Source organism: Podarcis vaucheri, assembly GCF_965113315.1.
Source record: "Podarcis vaucheri genome assembly, chromosome: 6".
Classification (NCBI taxonomy): domain Eukaryota; kingdom Metazoa; phylum Chordata; class Lepidosauria; order Squamata; family Lacertidae; genus Podarcis; species Podarcis vaucheri.
The window spans coordinates 53,033,253-53,056,006 of record NC_138764.1 but is presented as its reverse complement, the minus strand read 5'-3'; the positions used below and the strand labels follow the sequence as shown (position 1 = coordinate 53,056,006).

Here is a 22,754-nt window from a genome sequence, read left to right as displayed (position 1 = left end):
ACGCCTATGTTTTGATGGTGTGACAGTACTGCAGGGCCAACCTCCTGACACAGGGACCACTATAGTTTATCTGTTTCAGGCAGGACAGTAGTAGTGATGTGTTGGGGCTGCACAGATGCACCAGCAGGAATCCCAGATTGGCTCTGCCATTACATCTGTGCAGCCCTGTTGCAGTAAACTGTAGCAACTCGGGGCTTGTAAACCACTTGGAGCCAGGAGCTCACTTTGTTGCCTTTCCTAGATATTGAAGCTGGAATGTTTTTGCAGGCAAGGCATGTTATCTGTCACTGAACTATAGCCCTTACTTTTCCCAACTATTTGCTCCCATTGAGAAAATTTCAACCCACCCATTCAGGGTCATTAGCCACTACAATAATCTGCTTAGGCAAAGGAAATTTGGTCTGTCACTAACAATATTAGTTTTGATGAATCTGGAGAGTCTTTTCTTTTGTAATGCTTATGGGACATTAGGATGGGAAGCTTGAAGAAGGATGCTTTGAACTTGAAATGTCAGTGTTACTGTAAAGACAGTATCATTTTTGTTGTTGCTGTGATTTCCTTTTTGTGTCTGGAGAAAGACATTGTGCCCAGGATGGGGGAAGGGTAAGAACTTTGCAAATATAGTGCTTTACTTTGCATGAAAATGAAAGATTTGATTATTATAGTTTGGATGACATGCTTGTTAAAAGTTAATTAAAAAGGCTCTCTTAATTAAAGTGATAAGGCACAGGTGACCTTAATAAAATGTCTCTTCAATATTAAGGTAAAATTACTCATTTTAGGGATGAATGTGACCTTCTCTCCCAGAGATCATTCACGGTAATACTGAATGTTTGTGAGTTTCAGACCTTTGATTTCTACAGTGCTGAAGTGGGTTACTGGTTACCAGATCCTTGTTTGCATGGAAGTTTGAAACACAAAGGAACTATTAATAAGGGCAGTTACTGAATTGTTATTTTTATGTCGACAATTGTTCATTAATGAAGGATTTTGTTATTGACCTTATTCATTAGAAAAACTTATCTTCTTCTTTTTGCTCTTAAATATATGAATCACGATAATGGCAATCTCTCTCAACTGGGTCAGTTATTCAACAACACGCCTGTGCGCCTTTTGCTACAGACTATTCCCCTTATACTGCCTTGAGTGAGCGCGACTGAGGAATAAAATGATGAGTAATCTTAGAACAGGAATTTGTGACCAGAGATTACACTGGACCTTCTCTTTGCTGACATGTGGACTTTTAAAGCTCTCCCGGTACCTGAAGAATTCAAGGAAACTCAAAATTTGAGCCCTATTTTGTGCCATTTTGATTGGCCTGTTAAAGGTATTGCCCATTTTAGATTTTTTTCCCCTTATGTGCCAGTACAGCTACCTTTTACTGCTGTATTATTTTAGTCCAACTTCAACTACTCTTATATGAGATAATATTTGATGCAAGTCAGGCTAAGGAACACAAGTAGGGTTAGACTGGACATGGGGGTTTATTGGGGGACAAGCACTGTGGTTGAATGGGCTTAGGTATAGAAACATCTTGGATCCACTGATCCCAGGATCCACTTAAGCTATTGTTGAGTGCTTTGCATGAGAGACAGGAGGCTGTATTTTTACCTCCTGTATTGCTGCCAATTCCGAAAAAGTAATGTTGCTTTATGTCTCATGCATGTGAGGGCCACTGCCTACATTACATCACTTGTTTTTACTTTCCTGGTGTGCATCTGCTGTCTGGTTTAATATATTTACAGCAACATGGGGCAGGGGGTAGAATAGATCACCATGTTTTGCATGTTCCAATAAACTTGTGTGGCTCATGGCATTTACACTACAGCATTCCATGTGGTTGTATCTCAACACCTCATGCTGTTTAACACCTACATGAAGCTGCTGGGTGTGGTTGGCTTTGGAATTTATTTACAGTGGTACCTCAGGTTAAGTACTTAATTCGTTCCGGAGGTCCGTACTTAACCTGAAACTGTTCTTAACCTGAAGCACCACTTTAGCTAATGGGGCCTCCTGCTGCCGCTGCGCCACCAGAGCCTGATTTCTGTTCTCATCCTTAAGCAAAGTTTTTAACCTGAAGCATATTTCTGAGTTAGCGGAGTCTGTAACCTGAAGCATATGTAACCTGAGGTACCACTGGATTAAAAAAAAATTATATACCAGTATATCATAAAAATATATCACAAAAATAACAACAATATACAATATACTCTTTAACTGCCCACTTAGGCCAGGCAGAATAGACAGAAATTCAGCAGGTTTTTAAGAGTTGGCACAGAGGCACCCACTGAATCTCTATTGGGAGGGTTTGCCACAGGACTGGGCTGATAACGCTAAAGGCTCGCTTTCTCATTGTCAAATGAGCCTCACCAACTTGGAGAATTGCTGTAAGGTGCTGTCAGTACCCAGCTCTGTTTCTCATTTCATGCAATCAAAATGTCACATTGCAGGCCCTGAAAAAATTCACAAAGTAAAAGAGGGAACAAAGGCTAATAAACTGAAGCTACTGTTGGTCAGTGAGATGTTCTTCATCCCAATCAAGATGAGGTTGTATCTCACCCATTCAAGATGCAGTTCACATGATGCCAATGCTTTTAGATCCAACCTTTCTTGTGGATATGATTCCCTACGGCTGCCAAGTTGGGTTTGGGTATGGCCAACTTTCCAGTACGGAATTAAAGATGCGACCCTAGTGCAAAATTGTTTCTCATCTCAAAATATGGAGCCACATGTTTCTACAAGCCAAATTCCATAAAAAGAAGAAACCAAAGCTCTCTCTAGCTGTGTGTCTGGGAAGAAAAATGCCATAAAAGCCTAATAAAGTCAAAAGCTTTTTATTATTCTAAAATGAGTTGCTCTGTGCTTTTGACCTTTCAGTACATATTGAAGACTTACCTGCCATAAAGATTTAGTCTGGGCCCAAATCCCATCACCTCGCTCCTTTCTTCTCCAGAAAGAGAGCTGTCATCACATTGCTGAATCTTTTAAGTCTGCCTCAATGCTTGTCGTCTCTCTTGCTTAATAAAAGAGAGAGAGAGAGAGGGATAGGAGCTATGCATTAGGTCACCCTTCTCTTTTATGGTGGGCTGCTTGTTCTTTTACTATTTTCCCTGACCGCCTGCTTGTGGTAATTCTGTCAAACAAAATTTCTGATTGAACGGCTTATTTTAACAGAAACAAAATAAAACAAACAAGGGATTCCCACATGTCTCGATGCAGGATGAATTGGTTCGGCTGCCAAGTGTCTCTCTCTCTCTCTCTAATAGGGGAAATGTATTTAGAAGTTTGCTGCTGCTGTACTGTTTTATTTGCTTGTTCCTTTTTGTGATCACTTTTTTAAAAGTCCCCCCTCCCCCCGCCACAATATTCTAGTTTTATACTTGAAGACACTTCGGAAATGTGTGTCAAAAAGGTGACTGACAAAAAACTGCAATCTTGCATGTACTAGAAAAGACAAATAGCTTAATGCTATTTTGTATACATCGATCCATACATACATAATTTTATTTGTATGCTGCCTTTTCACAGTTCAAACCATGCTCAAGATGGCTTACAGCATGAAAAACTACATAACTACAACATATCAAAAGTAGCCAGAAACATTAAAAAATACACAACCAAATGGCACAATTTCCACATAAATCACAACAAGATCTTAAATAAAGATAGGGGGCGACAACAGCAGCAGCAGCAAACCCACCCATCACCCACAAAAAAATATCTTCAGTAGCCTCAGGTTTTTGTAGCTGGAGTTAGTCAGGGCCACCACATCTTCTCAGGCCAGGTGGGAAAATACCTGCAAAGTAGAGGGGCAGGTCTTCCAGGATTCACAGCCAAGATGGCATAATTTGCTCTGTAAAGAAGTTTTTGCTTTCTCGACTCACCAAAAGTAGGTCTAGATTTTTTTTATTATAGGAGGAAATTGTCAATTTAGTTGTATAGGGAGGGAACTTAGTGGGGACTGAGGGAGAAAAGGAGAGAGAGAGCAGCAAAAGAAGGGATATGTGGAAGAGGAAAGTGTACCTGCACATTTATAGATAGAATGGACCTCAGTTTAGTCACTCATGGGATTACTAAAATTTATCAGAGTACTTCCAGAGGGTGTTGAAAGCTGTATTTTCAGATTACCCCTAGAAAAATGTGAAGGGGGGGGGGGGTTAAAATCAATAGATTACTTCTGGTGGCACAATGCTAGTAATGAAAACAATAGCTTCTGAGATGGAATTTATTATTTATTAAATACTGGAAGAAAGTAAGTTTGATAATAGGTCATATATTTTTCCTGTGGAAATTAATCCTTGTGGTATGGCTGTAGTGATTTACTGACAGCGTTGGTTGTTCAAAATGAGCTCTATAAATTGACAGCTAATCTCAGAATCATTGCAATAACAGAATTTGATCATAAACAGAAGAATTGGGAATGCTAACACTTATTAACATGTGTATGGGATACTAAGATGAACTGTATTCATGCCATATTTAGGAATGGAAAAGAGGTGTATTGCCTTAATTCAAACTGGAACATCTTTATACAATGTTGAGGTAAAATACAATCAAAACCAGTGTTGGAATCAATTCACAAACTTTGCTTTCCTGTGTAATGAATATTCCTTGAGGCGCATGCCCTCATTTTACTTGTTTACCTTATTGTAAGATGTAAAAGTAATTAATAACATATTACGGTATCTGGCAACTAATCCCAAATGTTAGATATCTGACACCGACACGAGAAAACAATGCTTTGTTGCATGTCAAGAGACTGACATGTCAAAATCAGCCTTGAAAGCCTTTAGAACACAAGTGACCCTGTAACAAGACCTCCTGGGTTGACTGGCAGCTTTTAACTTCAGCATTCGAGATTAGCTGACCTTGTTTATTCAAGATCCACCTGAGATATAGCAGACATGCCCATGTCTATTACGTTTCATGCTGTAAATGTTTGCTCAGGTATCAGAAACCAAGCGGAGTTAAGGGATCATAATAGCCATTTGGCCTCAGTTATAGGTCCTTCAGAACAATGCTTAGATGGGCTAGCATTAAGCACAGACTAATGCAACAGTTAATGGTCAAGAGAGGCATTGAAATGACAGTATTGCTTCCAATTAAGCTTTGCCCCTCAAATATCAGCAGAGATGTTGGAACAGAGGCAGTCTTGACCTACAAGCTGTTAGTCTTGGGAGATCTCGCTGCCTTGACAGGAGCCAGTCTTGACAGACGTCTGTTATGACAACCCTGGGATTGTCTCAATATGCGATATTTAATAGTTTCTTACATTTGTATCCGTTCTTTCCTATCAATGGAGCCCCAGGCAGCAAACACACACAAAAATCAAACCAATACAGTTAAAAATAAAATCTAAGAATTAGAAGCATCTGAAAACATTAAAAAAAACTAACATCCAAAAACAATCACATTTCCCCACTTTGCCAAGTGCTACAGCTGGTCTTGGTGATGTGCGCCCAGGAAATGGAAGAAGCAGAAACAGATGTGCTCATGCCCACTAGATTATCGGCACACTGCCCAGTAATGTGATTCTGATGACTCAAGACAGGCTTGAGTTGTGGAAGAAGGGGATGGAGGTAGAGGCTGGGATATCTCTCCAAGACAAGGTTTCAAAACAATAACAGCTACATTTGTATATCTCCCCCTAGTGGGGAAGCCTGTGAGCAGGGTATCTGTGGCTATTACTCGGTGTTCAAGTTGGCAACTTCAACCCTGATCAAGGGACAAATCAATTTTGTGTGATTGTTTTGACAGACTCCATGCCAAGCCAGCCCCAGGCCCTTCTGGGCTACTCTCTATCCCTGAGATACAATGAATGATGGCTCCCCGCAGCATCAAGAAGGACCTGATACATTTACTGTATACAGGAATATGAGTTTTAAAGGAGCTACGGTGGTACCTCGGGTTAAGAACTTAATTCGTTCTGGAGTTCCGTTCTTAACCTGAAACTGTTCTTAACCTGAGGTACCACTTTAGCTAATGGGGCCTCCTGCTGCTGCCGCACCGCCGGAGCACGATTTCTGTTCTCATCCTGAAGCAAAGTTCTTAACCCGGGGTACTATTTCTGGGTTAGCGGAGTCTGTAACCTGAAGCATCTGTAACCTGAAGCCCTGAAACGTCTGTAACCCGAGGTACCACTGTATTTGTAGTTACTGCTGGTGGCCACAGGGTGTCTTACCTGATGAATTATTGTATTTTAATATTTTGCTGGAAACCACCTAGAGTATAAATAAATAAATTTTTTTTTATTATTATTATTATTATTATTATTATTATTATTATTATTATTATTACTATTATTATCTCCAGTCATCTGTAGGACTTTGGATGCCACTCCAATAAAACGTATAATCTCTTCACATTCCAAGCAAGCCCTGTGTCATAGAATCATAGAATTGTAGAGTTGGAAGGGACCCTGAGGGTCATTTAGTCCAACCCCCTGCAATGCAGGTCCCTTTTGCCGAACATGGGGGCTTGAACCCACAACCCTGAGATTAAGAGCATTGTGCTCTATCAACTAAGCTACTTGTTCTCTTGTTCATAGCTTGGGAATGTAGATCAGGCCACATTTGTTTCTCTCCCAACCCTCCGTTCTTACTGAACACACTCACTAACTACCATTTAATCCTTTGTTTCTCCTGCGACCATTGCTTTCACATAATACAAAAACGGCTTCGTGTTAAGTTGACCCCATTATAGTTGAAAAATCCTGTTGCACTGCGAAGTATCTTTTACACAAACAAGCGGTTCATGGTGCAGGACAGGAAACAAGCTGAGCGCGAGCCTTCCCCTTCTGGCTCTGGATTACGTTTGTGGAAACGAGAAGCCCGCCATTTGGATATTTATTTAAGAAAATAAATATTATTATTTCAGGCGTTGGTAGCCTTCCGGGGGAGATACACCAGTGTGTAACAAGTGTGTGTTTAATGCAACTCTCTCCACTTGGATGTTATTTTCCTTCACAGTCAGGCAATTGAATTTAAGACAACTCTGGTTCCCTTGAGCAAACAAGAATGGTTGCTAATGCTACTAATGGCTCTACGCAGGGAGCTGCAACTTCAGTGCATCACAGGAACTGACTTGATGCTTTGCTTACCTTCAGAGCCTCTCTGTCCTATCTGTCTCAAAGCCATAGGAGCCAACTCCTAGGGGCCGGCCCCACCAAATTTTTTTTTTGAGGGGGCTGGCCCTCCCAAAGCTGATGGGCATTGCCCTTCAAATGGTGTGTGTGTGCCATGTCATGTGGTTGATTATGAAGGGCAGAGCTCACCTGCCCCCACCCCAATATTTTATTCAAGTTGGCACCCCTGCTCAAAGCTGTGGGAATATTAGGGTTGGATCCAAACTGAATTATGCCACATGGAAATCTATGAGAAAAGTTAATAATGCCCAGGGCTTTTCTTTCAGCAGGAACTCACCAGAACTGAGTTCTGGCACCTCTCAGGTGGGCACCACTGCCATTATAGGAAAACAAGGGAGATGTTCATAGTTCCAGCACCTCTTTTTTTTTTAGAAAAATAGTGCTGGTGATGACTAATGTGAAGCCCCACTGATTTCAATGTGAATGATGTGTGACTAACTGAGGCTGTAATCCTATACCTTCAGGGCTGGCCCTACCATTAGGTAGAGTGATGTACTGGTCTGTGGATCAGAACAGTGGTGTAGCATTGGGGTGGGGTGGGGACTGTGGCCCCAGGTTTCATTTGTCAGTGAACCTCTCCTCTGCTATTTGCTTGGTTGAATTTCAAAAAATTGCTATTATTACATTATTATTATTATTATTATTATTATTATTATTATTATTAAGCAATAGTATATTATATTTTCTAAAATATCTACCCAGCCTTTCTGCATAGAACTCAAGGCAGTCTTCCAAACAGACACACAATGCTGCATTAAGAAAGCATACATTACTTCTGTGTAAACACTTATAGGATTGTGCCACAAATTATCAACCAATACCACAAAGCCTTGATGGATACCTGGTGTGAACTGCCCTTTGGACTTGCTTCTCTGTTAAATGAAGTGTTAACTCTAGCCACAAATTAATTCAAAACATATTTGGAAATGACTCATGCGAATTCTCCAAGTTGTTTTGGAATATTTTGTTTAATAAATGTAGATTCCACCACCACCCTCTCCAGAACTGTCCAGATGGCTAAATGTCTTGTCATGTGATATAACATTGGGGTAAAGAGGACAGTGTGAGACACAGCCTTGAAGAAGGATGCCAATTAGAGAATGGTATAATAGTAGCCTTCCGTGGTGTTATCCAAAGTATGGATAGATGACACAGGTGTAGCTTTCCTTAATGGTGCCTAAAATACACAGCTACCAGCTTTGCCCAGTGAAAGCTGCTGGCATTATCATTCCTTCATTTGATTTCTTACCCACCCTTCACTCAGGGCAGATTATGACAATTTGAAATTCAATATTAAAAACGTTTTAAAACAAATTCCAGTCCCTAGAATAGAGTGGGTCCTGTAAATACATATCTTGGGTGTCAAAGGCCAGGGTAAGCAAGTCTGTCTTCAGCATACAACGGAAACTAATGAAGGTGCCAGACCCACCTGTATGGGGAGAGAATTCCATAGCCTAGGAGCTGCTGTAGGGGATGACATCTCCTGGGCCACCCTCACTTGCCTGAACCTCTGAGGGCAGTAGAACTACCAAGAAGGTCCTCTCTGCTGAGGGTCTGCAGGGAAGGAGGGTAAGTTCATGAGCTGTGATGCAGCTAGTCCTGCAGAACCAATGGGACTTTGGGCTTGCCTATTTACCAAACTAGGGATGCGGGTGGCTCTATGGGTTAAACCACAGAGCCTAGGACTTGCCGATCAGAAGGTCGGTGGTTCGAATCCCCATGACGGGGTGAGCTCCCATTGCTCGGTCCCTGCTCCTGCCAACCTAGCAGTTCGAAAGCACGTCAAAGTGCAAGTAGATAAATAGGTACTGCTCCAGTGGGAAGGTAAATGGCATTTCCATGCCCTGCTCTGGTTCACCAGAAGTGGCTTAGTCATGCTGGCCACATGACCAGGAAACTGTACGCTGGCTCCCTTGGCCAATAAAGTGAGATGAGCGCCACAGCCCCAGAGTCGGCCACGACTGGACCTAATGGTCAGGGGTCCCTTTACCTTTTTATTTACCAAACTGCCCTGAATGCTGCATGGCAAACAGCTTTTGAAGTTTGTGATATGCCATGGAAGTGGGCTGTAAAACACGCACACATACATGCATGGAGAAATATCAGTGGAAACGCCCACATCACTGGACATGTCCGAAGAAGATACCTGGACAGTTTACACTGAGGTTATTGGGCATATAAGGGGTTTAAATATGCATCTCTCACACACAAACACAAAGATCCCAGATTTTGTGTTTTGCTTTTAAAGAAAAGCAGCTTGAGAAAGCAGGGAGCGCTTAGCCATATGCCTGCCTGCCTGCCTGCCTGCCTGCCTGCCTGTTACTTCTTTGCTCTAAATTGCACTTCTTAAGTGGTTTTTTCTTTTTTAAAAAAATAATAATGCTTCAGGATCTTATTACATGTGTTTGAGCATAATCTGTAGTCAGATCCGAAGAGCAACAGGAAGAGGATTGTAGAGGAAGAGATATTTTTGAATGTGGCAGCATTCCAGATGTGTGCACTTAGCACTGTAGGGTTCGTCCTCGTCCTCGTCCTCCTCCTCCTCCTCCTCCTCCTTCATCTTAAACTATTAGGAGCATTGTATTTGGAAGGGGTTGGAGTGACCCGATTTCAAATGCCATCACTGCCAGGAACTTCCTGACTGGCTTTGGCAACTCACTATCTCTCTGCTTCCCTTTCCCATCTGTGAAACAAGAATGACAGTGAGCTGCCTCCACTGGTTCTTCTGGAGGCAAAAGACACGGCAAAAGAAAATCGTAAAGCACCCTGCAATTTAGGATTAGGAAATACCACTGTTGTTCTTTATCCACCGAGAAATCTTCCCGTTTGAACAATGCTTGCTAGGACGGTTTTGGACAACTTCCTATCAGAAAGGACGCCATTTAAAAAACACCCTTTCTCCACTAGGTAAATGTCAGTGTGAAAACTCAGGCATAATTACTATGTCCTCCAAATCTCTCCCTCCCCCTCTTCCATTTCCCCCCTTTTTTGTAATTGCGTGTCAGACCAAGTGCACTCCAAATGCAAGCACTGTTGGCTACAAGGAGAGTGCAACGAGATAATCCATGTTTTCATCATTCATAGGCCACTCTTTTCACATGCCATGGTCCGTACTTTATTAGGTTGAGCAGCTCTGGGTCTGCAAGAAAGACCCAGGCCTTTCTCATCAGTATGAGAACGGCCCAGTGAATGGTTTCCAAGTGTTTACTCAGCATTTGTCTCGTGGCTCATCAGAGGCATGGGGAGGGAGGTGCCGACAGATCTTTTGTCCGACTGAACTGCCTGATGTGTTATGACAATGTTCCATGAATATGCAGAATGGCAGAAGGGATTAGGACCAGTACAATTCCCCCCAGGCCTCTTTTCTTTTTTTTTTTTGCCTAGGATGTTCAGAGCTTTAAGGATGACCTGTTCGCGGTTAGGGCACTAAACACCAGATTTTCCTGCAGATAGGAGTGTAAAAATCCCACACTTGTCCAAAGCTGTTAACATCTGACTTGAAGGTCAGCCAGTCTTATTCACAGCCCTCTATCATTTTCCAGCAGGCAAAGGCAGCCTAATCAAAGGCTTTGTTTCAGAGGAGACATAGACATGGTACATTGTGAATGGCAGCCTCGTTCAGCAGCGCACATCCAGCCAAATACAAAGAGGGCAAGGCTTCCTTGCTCTGAGCAGATAATAATATTCTGGCCATCTACTGTTACTTTTCTGTATGCTGACTTCCTGCTGCCTGATACAGCTCTTCTCTCCGTTTCCTATTTCAGGTTAGCCTGGAACTAAAATGCCTACAATAACATGGTGCTACAAGAGATTACCCATCTAATAAAGGATCTGGGTGCTCACAAAGAAATGTGATAACATGCTCTTTCATTTAAAAGGAGATTGTGTTTATAGCTCTCAAGATTTTATGGGGGGCAGACTGGAAATAAGAGGGGTGCGGACAGTGGCAGACTTTGGGCTCTCAAATTTCAGCAGGGCCCTGTGCATCACTAGAATTTGGTGCCCCCCGCCTCATGCTCCATTGTGGTGCATTGTTGTGGTGCCTCCTGCAGTCTGACACCCAGGGAGACCGCGCCAGTCACGCTACCCTAAAACCACCTCTGGTGCAGTGTAGTCCGTAAGTATTTTGATACCCTAGGCAAAAAGCCAGCCCAGCTATCTGGGTCCTTCTGAGTCTAGCATCTTTGCTAAATCTCACCAGCCCAGCTCCTATGTACTGTTAGAACCTATAAAGAACTCACACCTCTAGTTCCCTGAAACTCATGGCTCAAAAATATTCTATTTACTGAAATCTTTCTCTCCTGATGAAACATTGGACGATGGATTCCAGGGCTCTCCTGTTCATGAAGCCTTGCCTAATTCCCATCACTACCTACTGAATTCCTCAGTCCACTACACTGCTGTCAGTGAATATGGTTTCATGTAGAAGAAAAGAATGGAAGAAATACTGTGGTCCAATGACACAAGCCTGTGAAGTATGGATTGGCTGCCTATTTGAAGGCTGAAGCTATGCCTAAGAATCATACAACCTGTGGCACCCCACTATCCTCACCAACAGATTCACGGCAGAACCAATCTGCACAGTCCTGAACTCACCCCCACCCTGCCCCACCCCACCTCTGTCCAGGTAACCTGCAGTGACACTGGTGCAAAGGCGTTGAAAGAGCCAATACAACACCCGAAAGGGGAAGGACCTGTTATCTAAGGTAGGTATTGAGAAGAGTTAGAGGAGAAAAGTGAGAACTGTTTGCAACAAGGGGAAAAATTGGAGAGTAGAATGGGCAACTGTGGGTAGAGTGGGATAGAGTGAAAACAGAGAAATGAAATATGAACTGATGTCTTGTCCCAATGCAGGGTACCGTAATACTTTACATGAAAGTGGATGCATTGTCTGAAAATTATTAACAGTTTAAGTTTGCACTTAAGTATATTATTATTTATTATTTGTCCTTAATTGCCCTCCCTTTAAGTTCCACTTGTGTACTTGCTGTCTGGAACAAATATTACCAAAACGTCAGGCAGGTTAAGGCACAAAGTTAGGGCAATTCCCATGCTACCTTGTTGTTTATGCTGTACTTTTGTACTGTTTTATTGTTGTTAGCCGCCCTGAGCCCGGCTTCGGCTGGGGAGGGCGGGATATAAATAAAATTATTATTATTATTATTATTATTATTATTATTATTATTATTATTATTATTACTACTACTACCTGTTAAGGAAATTCAAAATTTAACAATGCTCTCAGTTGTGAGTTTGGTAAAATCTAAAGGGCACCCTGTCCTGTTTACATATCAATACTGAATACTGGTGAATTGAACAGATTAGCAGATTTCCAGTGCAATATCAGTAGGTTCATTTTTAATCCATGTTGCCAGGGATGGGCAGTCACTGTAATTTCCACCAGACTCATTTGGGGCTATTGTCAGCTGCCCAAAATGAGGAGCTAAAATAAGGTTACCAGACGTCCCTGTTTCCCAGGGACAGTCCCCAGATTTACTAATCAGCCCCCTGACGAAATCCATCTATTTAGTAGGAAGTTGAAAAGTGTCCCCGGATTCATTGAGAAAAATCTGGTAACCTTAAGCTAAAATGATTAAAGTTGGAAGGATGTACCCCTCTGTCACTCCATAGGGGTACACACAGAGCTCTGTGGAAGATCCTGAATAGAATAGTGTGTCTTGTGGCACCTGAAAGACCAACAAATATATTACAGCATAAGTTTTTGGGGAACAGAGTCCATGAAATCCTAGAGATCCTCGTTTGCCAATCACTGTTCTACAGAGCAGTAAATGAATTTGGAAGCGTTCCATCTTCCCATCAGTATTATTTTAACAGCTCCGTCTATCTACTGCAAAGCAGTGCAAGTCCCAGTCTTCTCTTGGGGATTTTGTTTAATGCAAACGAACTTCCCCCTGCAGTTTTTGTTTGTCCGCAATTGGAAACAGAGCAACAGAGACACCTAGCCAGATAGGTGGGCTTTGGGATCTTGGTTTCTAAACCATTGAGCAATGTCAATACAAGCTTCAAAATACTCGCTGCAGGCTTACTGCATTTAAGATTTGAGACGGGGAAGGAAATGCACCTTGACACACAGATTTTCACAGCCTTGGGGCCAGGAAGAGCCCATCTTGTTACAAATGAACTATATCGCTACTGTCAAGACAATTAGACAAAGAACTGAGACAAGGAGGACCAAGACGACAATGGAGGATATCTTAATTAGCAGCCTAACTGCCCAGAAACTTGAGTGTTGGCATCATCAGGAGGCCATGCTGTAATGTGCATATGCCAATCAATCCACTAAAAATGAAAGTGACCTAGGATTCTTAAAGACCTGAGTTCCACTCCCTTGTCCTTAGTCATGCTGGCCACATGACCAGGAAAAACTGTCTGCGGACAAACATTAGCTCCCTTGGCCAGTAAAGCGAGATGAGCGCTGCAACCCCAGAGCCATTCACAACTGGACTTAACTGTCAGGGGCCCTTTACCTTTACCTTTTAAAGTCAAACCTTGGTCCATCTAGGTACACTGGGCAAAGCATCTGCCTTGCTTGCAGAAAGTCCTGGATATAATCCCTGGCATTTCCTGGTAGGGCTGGGTAGAGAAATCCCAGTCTGAAATTCTGGGGATGCTGTGCCAGTCAGTGTAGACAATACAGAATCGGCTGGACCAAAGATCTGGCTAAATATCAGGCAGCCTCCTATGCTCCTATACATTTGGCAGCAGCTCTCTGAGATTTTAAAAAGGAGACCTTCCTGGCCCAACTTGAAGATGCCAGGTGTTGAACCTAGAAGCTTTTGCATAAAAAAACACCTGGAGCGATAGCCCTTGCCCACAACTGTAGCCATGTAACAACTTCAGCTTCCATCTCTGAAACAGCAATGAGTGACCTGCTTCGTAAGGTTGCTATGGAGCTGCCTCTGAGGCTGGTCTGGGAGCTTCAGCTGGTGCAGAACTCAGTGGTATGTCTGTGGTGTGGGACAAATTAGACCTGCACTGAAAGAATTACACTCAGGGTTGGTCAGTTCGGCCCCCACCAAGGGTGCAGGTGCCCCTCCCACCCCTCCTTCTCCAACAGGCAAGCACCAGTTAAAAACCCTCCTGTGCACCCATGCCTTTACATGAGTTATTATGGATAATTTTCTGTGATGAATCCCCCCCCCCTTTTTTGCTGTTTCTTTTCTTTTGTTTTGGTTTTATTGTCAACCTGTTCTGGAATACTGTTTCAGTTTTGAAGTGTGGGCTATACATACTATTTCAAATAAGCAAACTTATAAAATGTGCTACTTACAAATGGTTAGACTGCCTACCAGTCTCTTATATGTCTAGCTGCTGAACTGTAAAACACTTGGAGATGTTCTCAAACAGTCATACTCAGAGCAGACCAGTTGATGTGTGTGTGTGTGTGTGTGTGTGTGTGTGTGATATATATACAAATGGCATGAGAAAACTTGGTATACTTGTTTGTATAACATTATTCTTGTTTATAAAACCCAATAAAAAAAGAGTAGACCAGTTGAAACAAATTGCATATGAATTTTGCAGGTGGGCATCCCATTCTGTCCATAACCCTGCATGTGTTAGAATATATTCCTTCCCAATCAGGACCTTTGGATGGCAAGAGTCTTAATTCAGTAACTGACAGCAACCGGGCATATGAAGACCCTACCCTGTTCCCCCTGGAGAACTGGCAGGGAGGGAGGGAGGAACAGGTACTCTGATCAGCAGTAGAAAGAGATAACCTTAAAAGTCCTGAACAGCAGAAACAGTAGTTATAAACCATATTTTTCATCCCATCAAGTCTTGAGAAAACTGGAGGATCACACCATGGCCAAATCTCCAAATATGTTCCCATCTGAACAGAGTCTATTCCCTCCCCTTGTACCTTGACTTCTGCATTTCCACGAGGGGAGGAAACTGGGAGCAATGAAGCAGACAAAGAAACGGCAAGTGGTGGTGAAAATCTGGACAAACAGAGGTAAAAACTCACCACTGAATGAGTCTTTTTATATGTGTGCTGATCATGCCAAAGAAGCAATAGCTGTCTGCAACCATCAGGCCCACTCTGTGCTACCCAAGAGAGTTCACCTGAGTGAGCCTTGGTCTGCAGAGGAATGCAGTGGAAGGAAACATGAGCAATCCACCGTCTAGGTTTTAGGCAACTATGTTTTATTCAGGGTAGGCCCATTGAAATCAATGACCTTAACTTGGTGATGTTCAACAGGTCTACCCTGAGTAGAGCTACCATTGGCTACAACCCTATGACTCTTCTGCATAGCATTTCGAAGATTAAATCGCTTGCATCCACCTTGACTTAGAATACCACCGGTTAGGCATTTCGGTCTGCGGATGAGTCCAGAGAAGCATCTGGTCCTTATTTTGTTGGATGAAAGCCAGCTGTTGTGGCCTGAGGACTTGGAATAGCCTTGGAAAAGAAACAACTCCCACCATCCCCAGCCAGCATGGTCAGTGGTCAGGAATGATGGGAGTTGTAGTTCAGCAAACTCCGGAGGGTCGGCAACCTCTGCTGCAGATTGTGCTTCGCGCCCGTAAGCGGAAGTTAAAGCAGGTGCCTTACATTACGATTGCCATGCTTTCTGTGCATGAGTGGAAGTCTAAGTAAAATCGTCTGCCGAATGGAAGCTTTTCCTTACGTCCTAAAATAAATGTGTGCTCACAACTCAGGCATATCAGCCGGGATGCCCCGAAGGAGCTCCTTTCCAACTCGTCTCCGAGGAAGTGGAAGGCGATGCGCAACGGGGGTTGCCAACTGGCAATCACTTCGGAAACTGTTTGCTGCAGTTGGCACGATGGCAAATATGGGGTGAGAAACGAGAAACGGAATTACTTCGGAGATTTATTTGAAATTAAAGTGCATTTATCACAACAACACTGTTATACACTCAGTCACATCTGGAGTAGTGCGTGTGGTTCTACTGACCCATCCCCGAAAAGGACATTGTTGGAGCCACAGACGATGGAGACGCCAGCATGGGTATGAAACTTACTAGCAATATTACAAAGGTAATATTGACATTCATTGCTCCACCTGCCTTTGCATCAGGCATCATCACTGGTATCACGTGATCCCCAGAAAGTACAAAGGTACCTCGGGTTAAGTACTTAATTCGTTCCGGAGGTCTGTTCTTAACCTGAAACTGTTCTTAACCTGAAGCACCACTTTAGTTAATGGAGCCTCCTGCTGCCGCTGCGCCGCCAGAGCACGATTTCTGTTCTTATCCTGAAGCAAAGTTTTTAACCTTATTTCTGGGTTAGCGGAGTCTGTAACCTGAAGCGTATGTAACCTGAAGTTTATGTAACCCGAGGTACCACTGTAATGGGTCTCTCCGGCTGCAAAAAAAAAAAAAAAAACCCCACTCCTGATCTAAACTATCGTGCCTTCCCCTCTTTCATAGGACCGACTCCTAGGGGCTGAGGTCCCTTCGCCCCCCCCTAAAATATTTAAGGGGGCCAGCCTCCCAGCAAGTTGATGGGCATTGCCATTCATATGGTGTGCAAATGCCGCGTCTTGTGATAGATTAGGCAGGGCGGGGCTTACCTGGGTTCCCTCAATATTTTATTCACGTTGGCGCCCCTGCCCGCTTTCATGATATTACACAGAAGTCCGACCACTGGCAAAGCGAGGAATGGTTCAAGAAGGAACAACGGGACCGGGTTCCCTCGCCTGGTTTCCTGACATTGAACAGCATTGCAGCGCTCTGTGCTGCAGCTCAGCCTCCAAATAGTTTCTTCAGAAAGAAGTCCCACTGAATTCGGCCGGCTTACTCACAGGGAAGTCTGCACACGGTTGCAGCTTCAAGAAGCCTGGGTGCTTCTTACTGTAACATTTGCAGCGCCGAGGACCTTCTCCAATCCATAATCGTCCCGATCAATGTGGGGCTGTCGCTCAGGTCGAAGTCTTGTTGCTCATTGGAGCAGCAGTTTAGGGACCTGCGCATCCGAAACCCGCTCAAAGGAATCCTGCACACTGGGTTCCATGGGGCTTTCTCTAGTAGGATTGCAGCTACAGTCTAGGATTCGAAACCCCGAGCAGCAAATTACGCTCCGGGGAGTCATTTCAGTTGAAATCCGCGGCGTTTACTTCTGAAAGGGACGGGTTTAGTGTGGTGGGGCAGGTTTAAGCGCGCCTGGTGGCTGCGGTTCTCCTCTCTGGAGCAGTGAAATGACCATCACTTTCCTCCCCCGACCCCGAACTAACTTTACTAAAACAGCTCCCAAATAATTTCAGTTTTGCACCGTGTGTCCTAACTAAGCACCCTCGTTTGCAAAAGTTAAAAACAAAAGTAAACCAGCATTAAAGAAGCAGTGGGAGGAGTTTTGAACGCTTTGAGAAAAGGTAGATAAGCAGGTGTGTAGGTAGATTATTTATTTTATTATTTATTGCATTCGTATCCCACTTTTTTCTCCAAGGAGCTCTTCTCCCCCTCCTCATTTAATCCCCGCAACACCCCTGCGAGGTCGGTTAAACTAAGAGGCAGGGACTGGCCCAAGGTCACTCAGTGAGCTTCATGGAGGAATGGAGATGTGAACCCTGCTCTCTCAAGTCCCAGTCTGACACACTAACTACTAGACTTAACCTGCAGCAATATGTTGCAGCGCAGCTGTGCGAAGTGTTTCTGTTCTGGATTCTAACTAGCCAGCCAAGCCCGTTTTCGGGGTACTATTGCGCGTGGACTGTTTCGCTGTTGCTGTTGAATGTGAGGGTTCCTTGCTGACACCCCCCCCCCGCCGCCTCTTGTATCTCCGCGGTCTCGTGTTGGCTCTAACATCGGCCGTTCGCGCTTCGCAAAGGAGCTGGCTGTTACCTATTCCGCCCCTTAAGGCTGCCATCCTATGGGATTCCAGCGGTTGCAAATACAGTTCTCCTCGATTCGCACTGCAAGTATGCGTTGCAAATGAGAAGTCGAATTGCTCGCGAACGCTTGTCCATAGAATTTACAGCCTCGGTGTGTAAGCAGCTAGGAAGCTCTCCTGAGCAAACCTTTGATCTGAAGGGGAACTGCGCACCTCTGGACAGCTCCCAATTGACTTCAGCAGCGCTGAAATAGGGAAACCTCCAGTGGGTCGTAAAACAAAATCTGTGCAGCTCTATTGTACGCAGGACTGGAACTGACTGCGCAGTCCTAGAATAAGTCACCTGTTGAATCAAATGGGGCTTAACTCCCAGAGAAGTGCCTCTCCGGTTGCAGCCTTGTGCTATTACAAATGGGTCTAGGATGGCCATTTTAGCATACTTCCTTCAAGGAAGCCCCTCTGGGGGAGGGAGGAGAAGTGGGGCTTGGTTTCGAGCGCACAAGGTCGGGACTGGACTATTCACAGACCAGCCCAATCCTAAACAAATCACTGAGAAGACCGAGATGTACTACCAACAGGCACCGAGATACCGCTGGGAGTTTAGGACTATTAAGTCAATCCTAGTTAGAGAATTTTAGGCATACGTACAGTACTTCAGTTTTGTGATATTTGATTTGGTACCGGACAATTCTGGGAAACTCAAGAGGGCAGGAGAGACTAGACCAAGAACAAGCAATGGTTCCCTATAGATAAAAAATTGAAAGCAGCCTCCGTTGGCCCACGGGAGCGGGCTGGACGCGGGGAGGGCAGGAGGGCCCAGATCAGAGGTGCCAACTTGAATAAAATATTGTGGGCGCCCAGGTAAGCCCCGCCCCGCATAACCGATCACATAACGCGGTGCACGCACACCATTTGGATGGGAATGCCCATCAATTTTGGGGGCCCGGCCCCCTCAAATATTTTATTGTGGGGGCGGAAACCCCCACGGCCCCTATGAGTTGGCTCCTATGACCTAGATCCACATTAGGCCAACACCCATATCAGGACCAGCTATTACATAATAGCGAGCAAGATACTGAGTATGTCAGAACATGAGGATGCATGTTAAAACCGGGTGGGTGATGGAGCGGACTGGAAACGATGCTGATAGTAGATAATGATCTCCAACCAGTTCAAGCAAATCAGTTCAAATAAGCAGGAAAGTCAAACCCAGTTTTGATGCGGTGACAGCTACTGACGATGCCCCCAACCCTCTCCTTTCGCCATATGAAGGGGCAAAAAGAGGAAGGCGTGCCTTGAATTCACGGAATTCCCTACACTAAGTCAGGTGTACCATGTACTTGCTAACTGAGGACATCAGGTGGGGAGGACTTGGGTCGGAAGCAGGAAGCTCCTGCCTAAATGTGTAGCACTGAGAAAAGGAGCACACCCCTGCTATACTCGCAAAGGAAAACGAAGCCCATGAATGGCATAAGGGAACTTTGAAAACGTGTTCATAATCCAACACAAGAGAAAAAATAAAATCGCGGTTTTCCTTTGCCTATTTTCCTCCACGCCCCTCCCTTATCCTGAATCCCCTTGGCAAGCCTGTCGAGTTGAATACATTCTGTTTTCGTTTTAAGGAGGATCTCCGCCCCTTGATCTAGGAGTTAGAGGGTGTGCTAAGTAATTTGGAGGCAGCTGGAACAACTCCGCGTGTTGCTTAAGAAAAGCTTATCATAATTAATGTCACCCTTTCCCATCTCATCCTTCAAACATTTCTGGCGTATGTGAGAGAAGTCTGTATGTACATCGCAAAAGAATGATATACGCGCTCTAATTGAATGTGTGGAGGAGCAGAGAACCAGAACTCCCGTGGCTACCGGCTCTGAAACAAAAGCGAATCCCGCCGAATCCCATGAGATTTGTTTCTGCCCATTGGCATTATTCACCGGGAAGTTCTCCTGCGCAAATATCAATGGGAACTGTGCCAGCCGCCCCCCCTCTTGCGCAACTTCCATTCTGTTAACTGAAGCAGCAGCAGAAGGACTTGCTGGCCGAGTCTGCGCGTCTGTCTTCCTACATCCCGTTGGCTAAAGCATCTGCAAAGCACACTTCCTTCCAAGTAAGTTCTCTTGACGTGCAGGGACAGTCTTGCCCTTAGGAGCCAGTTGCTGGTGCGGTCCGCAAACGTCTTACTGAAAAGAAATCCCCTCGTCGTAGTTGCTATGGGCTAAGGCTACAATCCTATAATCCAGCAATGCTTACTTGCAGTAAAAGTCCCCTTGAACGTGGTGCGACGCACTTCCGAGTTAGCACGCATAGGTTCGCGCTACACCGTGGGCTGGAAACGAAATCCTCCTCTACCTGGTGCAGGCGAAGAAAGGAACCCCGGTTTAGTTTTTCACATACGAAATGCTGGCACTGGCTTGTGGAACGCTGTTTTCCGACAGTTGTGTGTGTCTTTCTGTCTCTCGTGTGTGTGTGTGTGTGTGTGTGTGTGAGAGAGAGAGAGAGAGAGAGAGAGAGAGAGAGAGAGAGAATGCATGCGAGTGAGGAGGGGGAGCGTTCAGGTGGGTGGGCAATAGCCGAGCCATTGAGGGGGTCGCACCAGGGTGGCGCCAGGCCTGATCTATATAAAGCAGGTCGCCCGTCCAATACCTGGTCCCCGAGGGAGCTGTGCTGTTTCATCTGCCTTTCCCTCCTGGGAGCTTCCCTTGTATATGAACCTGGCCGGCTTCTCCTTTTTCTCGGGTATATGCACCATGACAGCGGACTCCCTCCACTCGCCTAGTCAGGGGGCTAGCCCGGGCTCCCCCACTTTGCAGAGGGGCTCCCCGTCGGGCTGCAAAGTGGAACCGCTGCTCATCAAAGCGGAGCCCAGAGGCAGCCCGGCAGAGAGAGCGGCGGAGCAGCCGGTGGAGGAGCAGCCACCTGGCCCCGGCGCAGGTGGTGGCGCGGGAGGCGGCGGCGGCGGCCGTCGGAGGAAGCGCCCGGTGCAGCGCGGCAAGCCGCCGTATTCCTACATCGCGCTGATCGCCATGGCCATCGCCAACGCGCCCGATCGGCGGCTGACGCTGGGCGGCATCTACAAGTTCATCACGGAGCGCTTCCCTTTCTACCGGGAGAACCCCAAGAAGTGGCAGAACTCCATCCGCCACAACCTGACCCTCAACGACTGCTTCGTCAAGATCCCCCGCGAGCCGGGCCACCCGGGCAAGGGAAACTACTGGACGCTGGACCCGGCCGCCGAGGACATGTTCGACAACGGCAGCTTCCTCCGGCGCAGGAAGCGCTTCAAGCGCACCGACCTCACCACCTACCCGGGCTACGTGCACAGCGCCAGCGCCTTCACCCCCAACCCGGGCCCCGTGGCCCGAGCGGGGCCCGGCTGCGGAGGCTCCGGAGGCGCCGCTTACCCGGGCGGCGGGGGCGCCCTCTACTCCCCCGGCGGCGCCGCCGCCGCCTACAGCGCGCAGCTGCCCGGCCTGCCGCAGTACCCGGGGGCGCCCCCGGCGCTGCCGCCGCGGATGTTCAGCATCGACAGCCTGATTAGCTCCCAGCAGCAGCAGCAGCAGCAAGCAGCCGCGGCGGCGGCGGCCCTGCAAGGCTCCCCGGTGGGGCCCCCCGAGCTGGCTCACCACCCCTTGGGCCTCAACGGCGCCGGGGACCTGGGCAGCTGCCCCGGGAGCAACGCCGAGGCCTGCTTCCAGACGCAGCAGGCCAGCCCCGGCTTCCTGGGCCGGCAGCCCCCGGCCATGGCCTACCCGTACTCGACCTCGCCGCCCGCCCACCTGGCCTTGCCGCCCGGCGCCTATTCGCCTCCCAGCGCGCAGCTCTACGGCGCCCCCAACAGGCTGGCCCTGCAGCCCGGGCGGCCCGCCGCCTCTTCTTGCGCCGACCACGCCGAGCAGCTTTTGGGCCTGGCGGCCTCGCAGCTCAACGGGCTCGGGCAGTTCGGAGGCGCCGCCAACAGCTCATACATGAGGCAGCCCAATTTCCACTCCGGCCTGGAAAGGTACTTGTGAAGCCGAGGAGGGAAGCCGGCCTTGGCTGGGCAAGCGGGCAAAGCCACAACGTGAATCGCCTAGGACATTTTAAGAATCGTCGCGTGGGAAGGGAGCTGCGCGCCTGGTACTTGAATGGAACTCTTGTCGGCGCGACCTGCTCGCGTGCGCCCCTGAATTGCGAGGAAGCCCACGACGGGGGCGCCCACAGCAACGTCTGAACGGCACCCGCATGGTTTGGAACCCGTGGAAACTACACGTGAAGCATGCCGGCAACACAAGGGAAGGGTCTACCCAGCGCCTCCCCACCCCACGTGTCCAAAGGAACATGCGGTGGGGCATCCCCTTGCAAAAAGTGAGGACTGCCACAGGTCTTTTGAGAATATTGTACATATGTAACATATTTTCCCCTCCTCCAATAGGATCCGTGGATTTGCAATTTTGGACTTTTACATAAGAGACTCTCTGCCGCTTGAGAGGAACAGAGCCCCTCATGAATAGACATTCTGGGTGTTGCCCAGTGCGCCGGAAAATGTGCTGCAACATTGAGCAGTGACCTTGACGATCCAAGTCTTGCAGTTTGGCTAGTCCAACAGAATAGGAGATACTGAACAGTGTTTTGCTTTTTGTTTTTAAATGATGTGTTGATTGGCCCAATAAGTTGTGATTTATTTATTTTCAAAGAGCTTTTAATGTCATCTGATTCCCATGTTCCGCAGAGGTTTGCAATTGTGCCATTTCCAGGTCACAGGCAAGAACAACTTTTTTTCCACAGTGGCAGCCAAATCATGAGACAGAATTAAGGTCCC

The 22,754-nt window shown here is 46.1% G+C and overlaps 1 protein-coding gene across 1 annotated transcript; it reads left to right on the top strand.

The window, feature by feature from the left end:
• Nucleotides 1-20,661: 20,661 nt before the first annotated feature.
• On the top strand, nt 20,662-21,966 carry FOXE3 (forkhead box E3; the record flags this gene model as incomplete). Its single annotated transcript, XM_082227322.1, has 1 exon — nt 20,662-21,966. The coding sequence occupies one exon, from the start codon at nt 20,662-20,664 to the stop codon at nt 21,964-21,966; it is 1,305 nt and encodes a 434-aa protein (XP_082083448.1).
• Between the last annotated feature and the right edge of the window lie 788 nt (nt 21,967-22,754).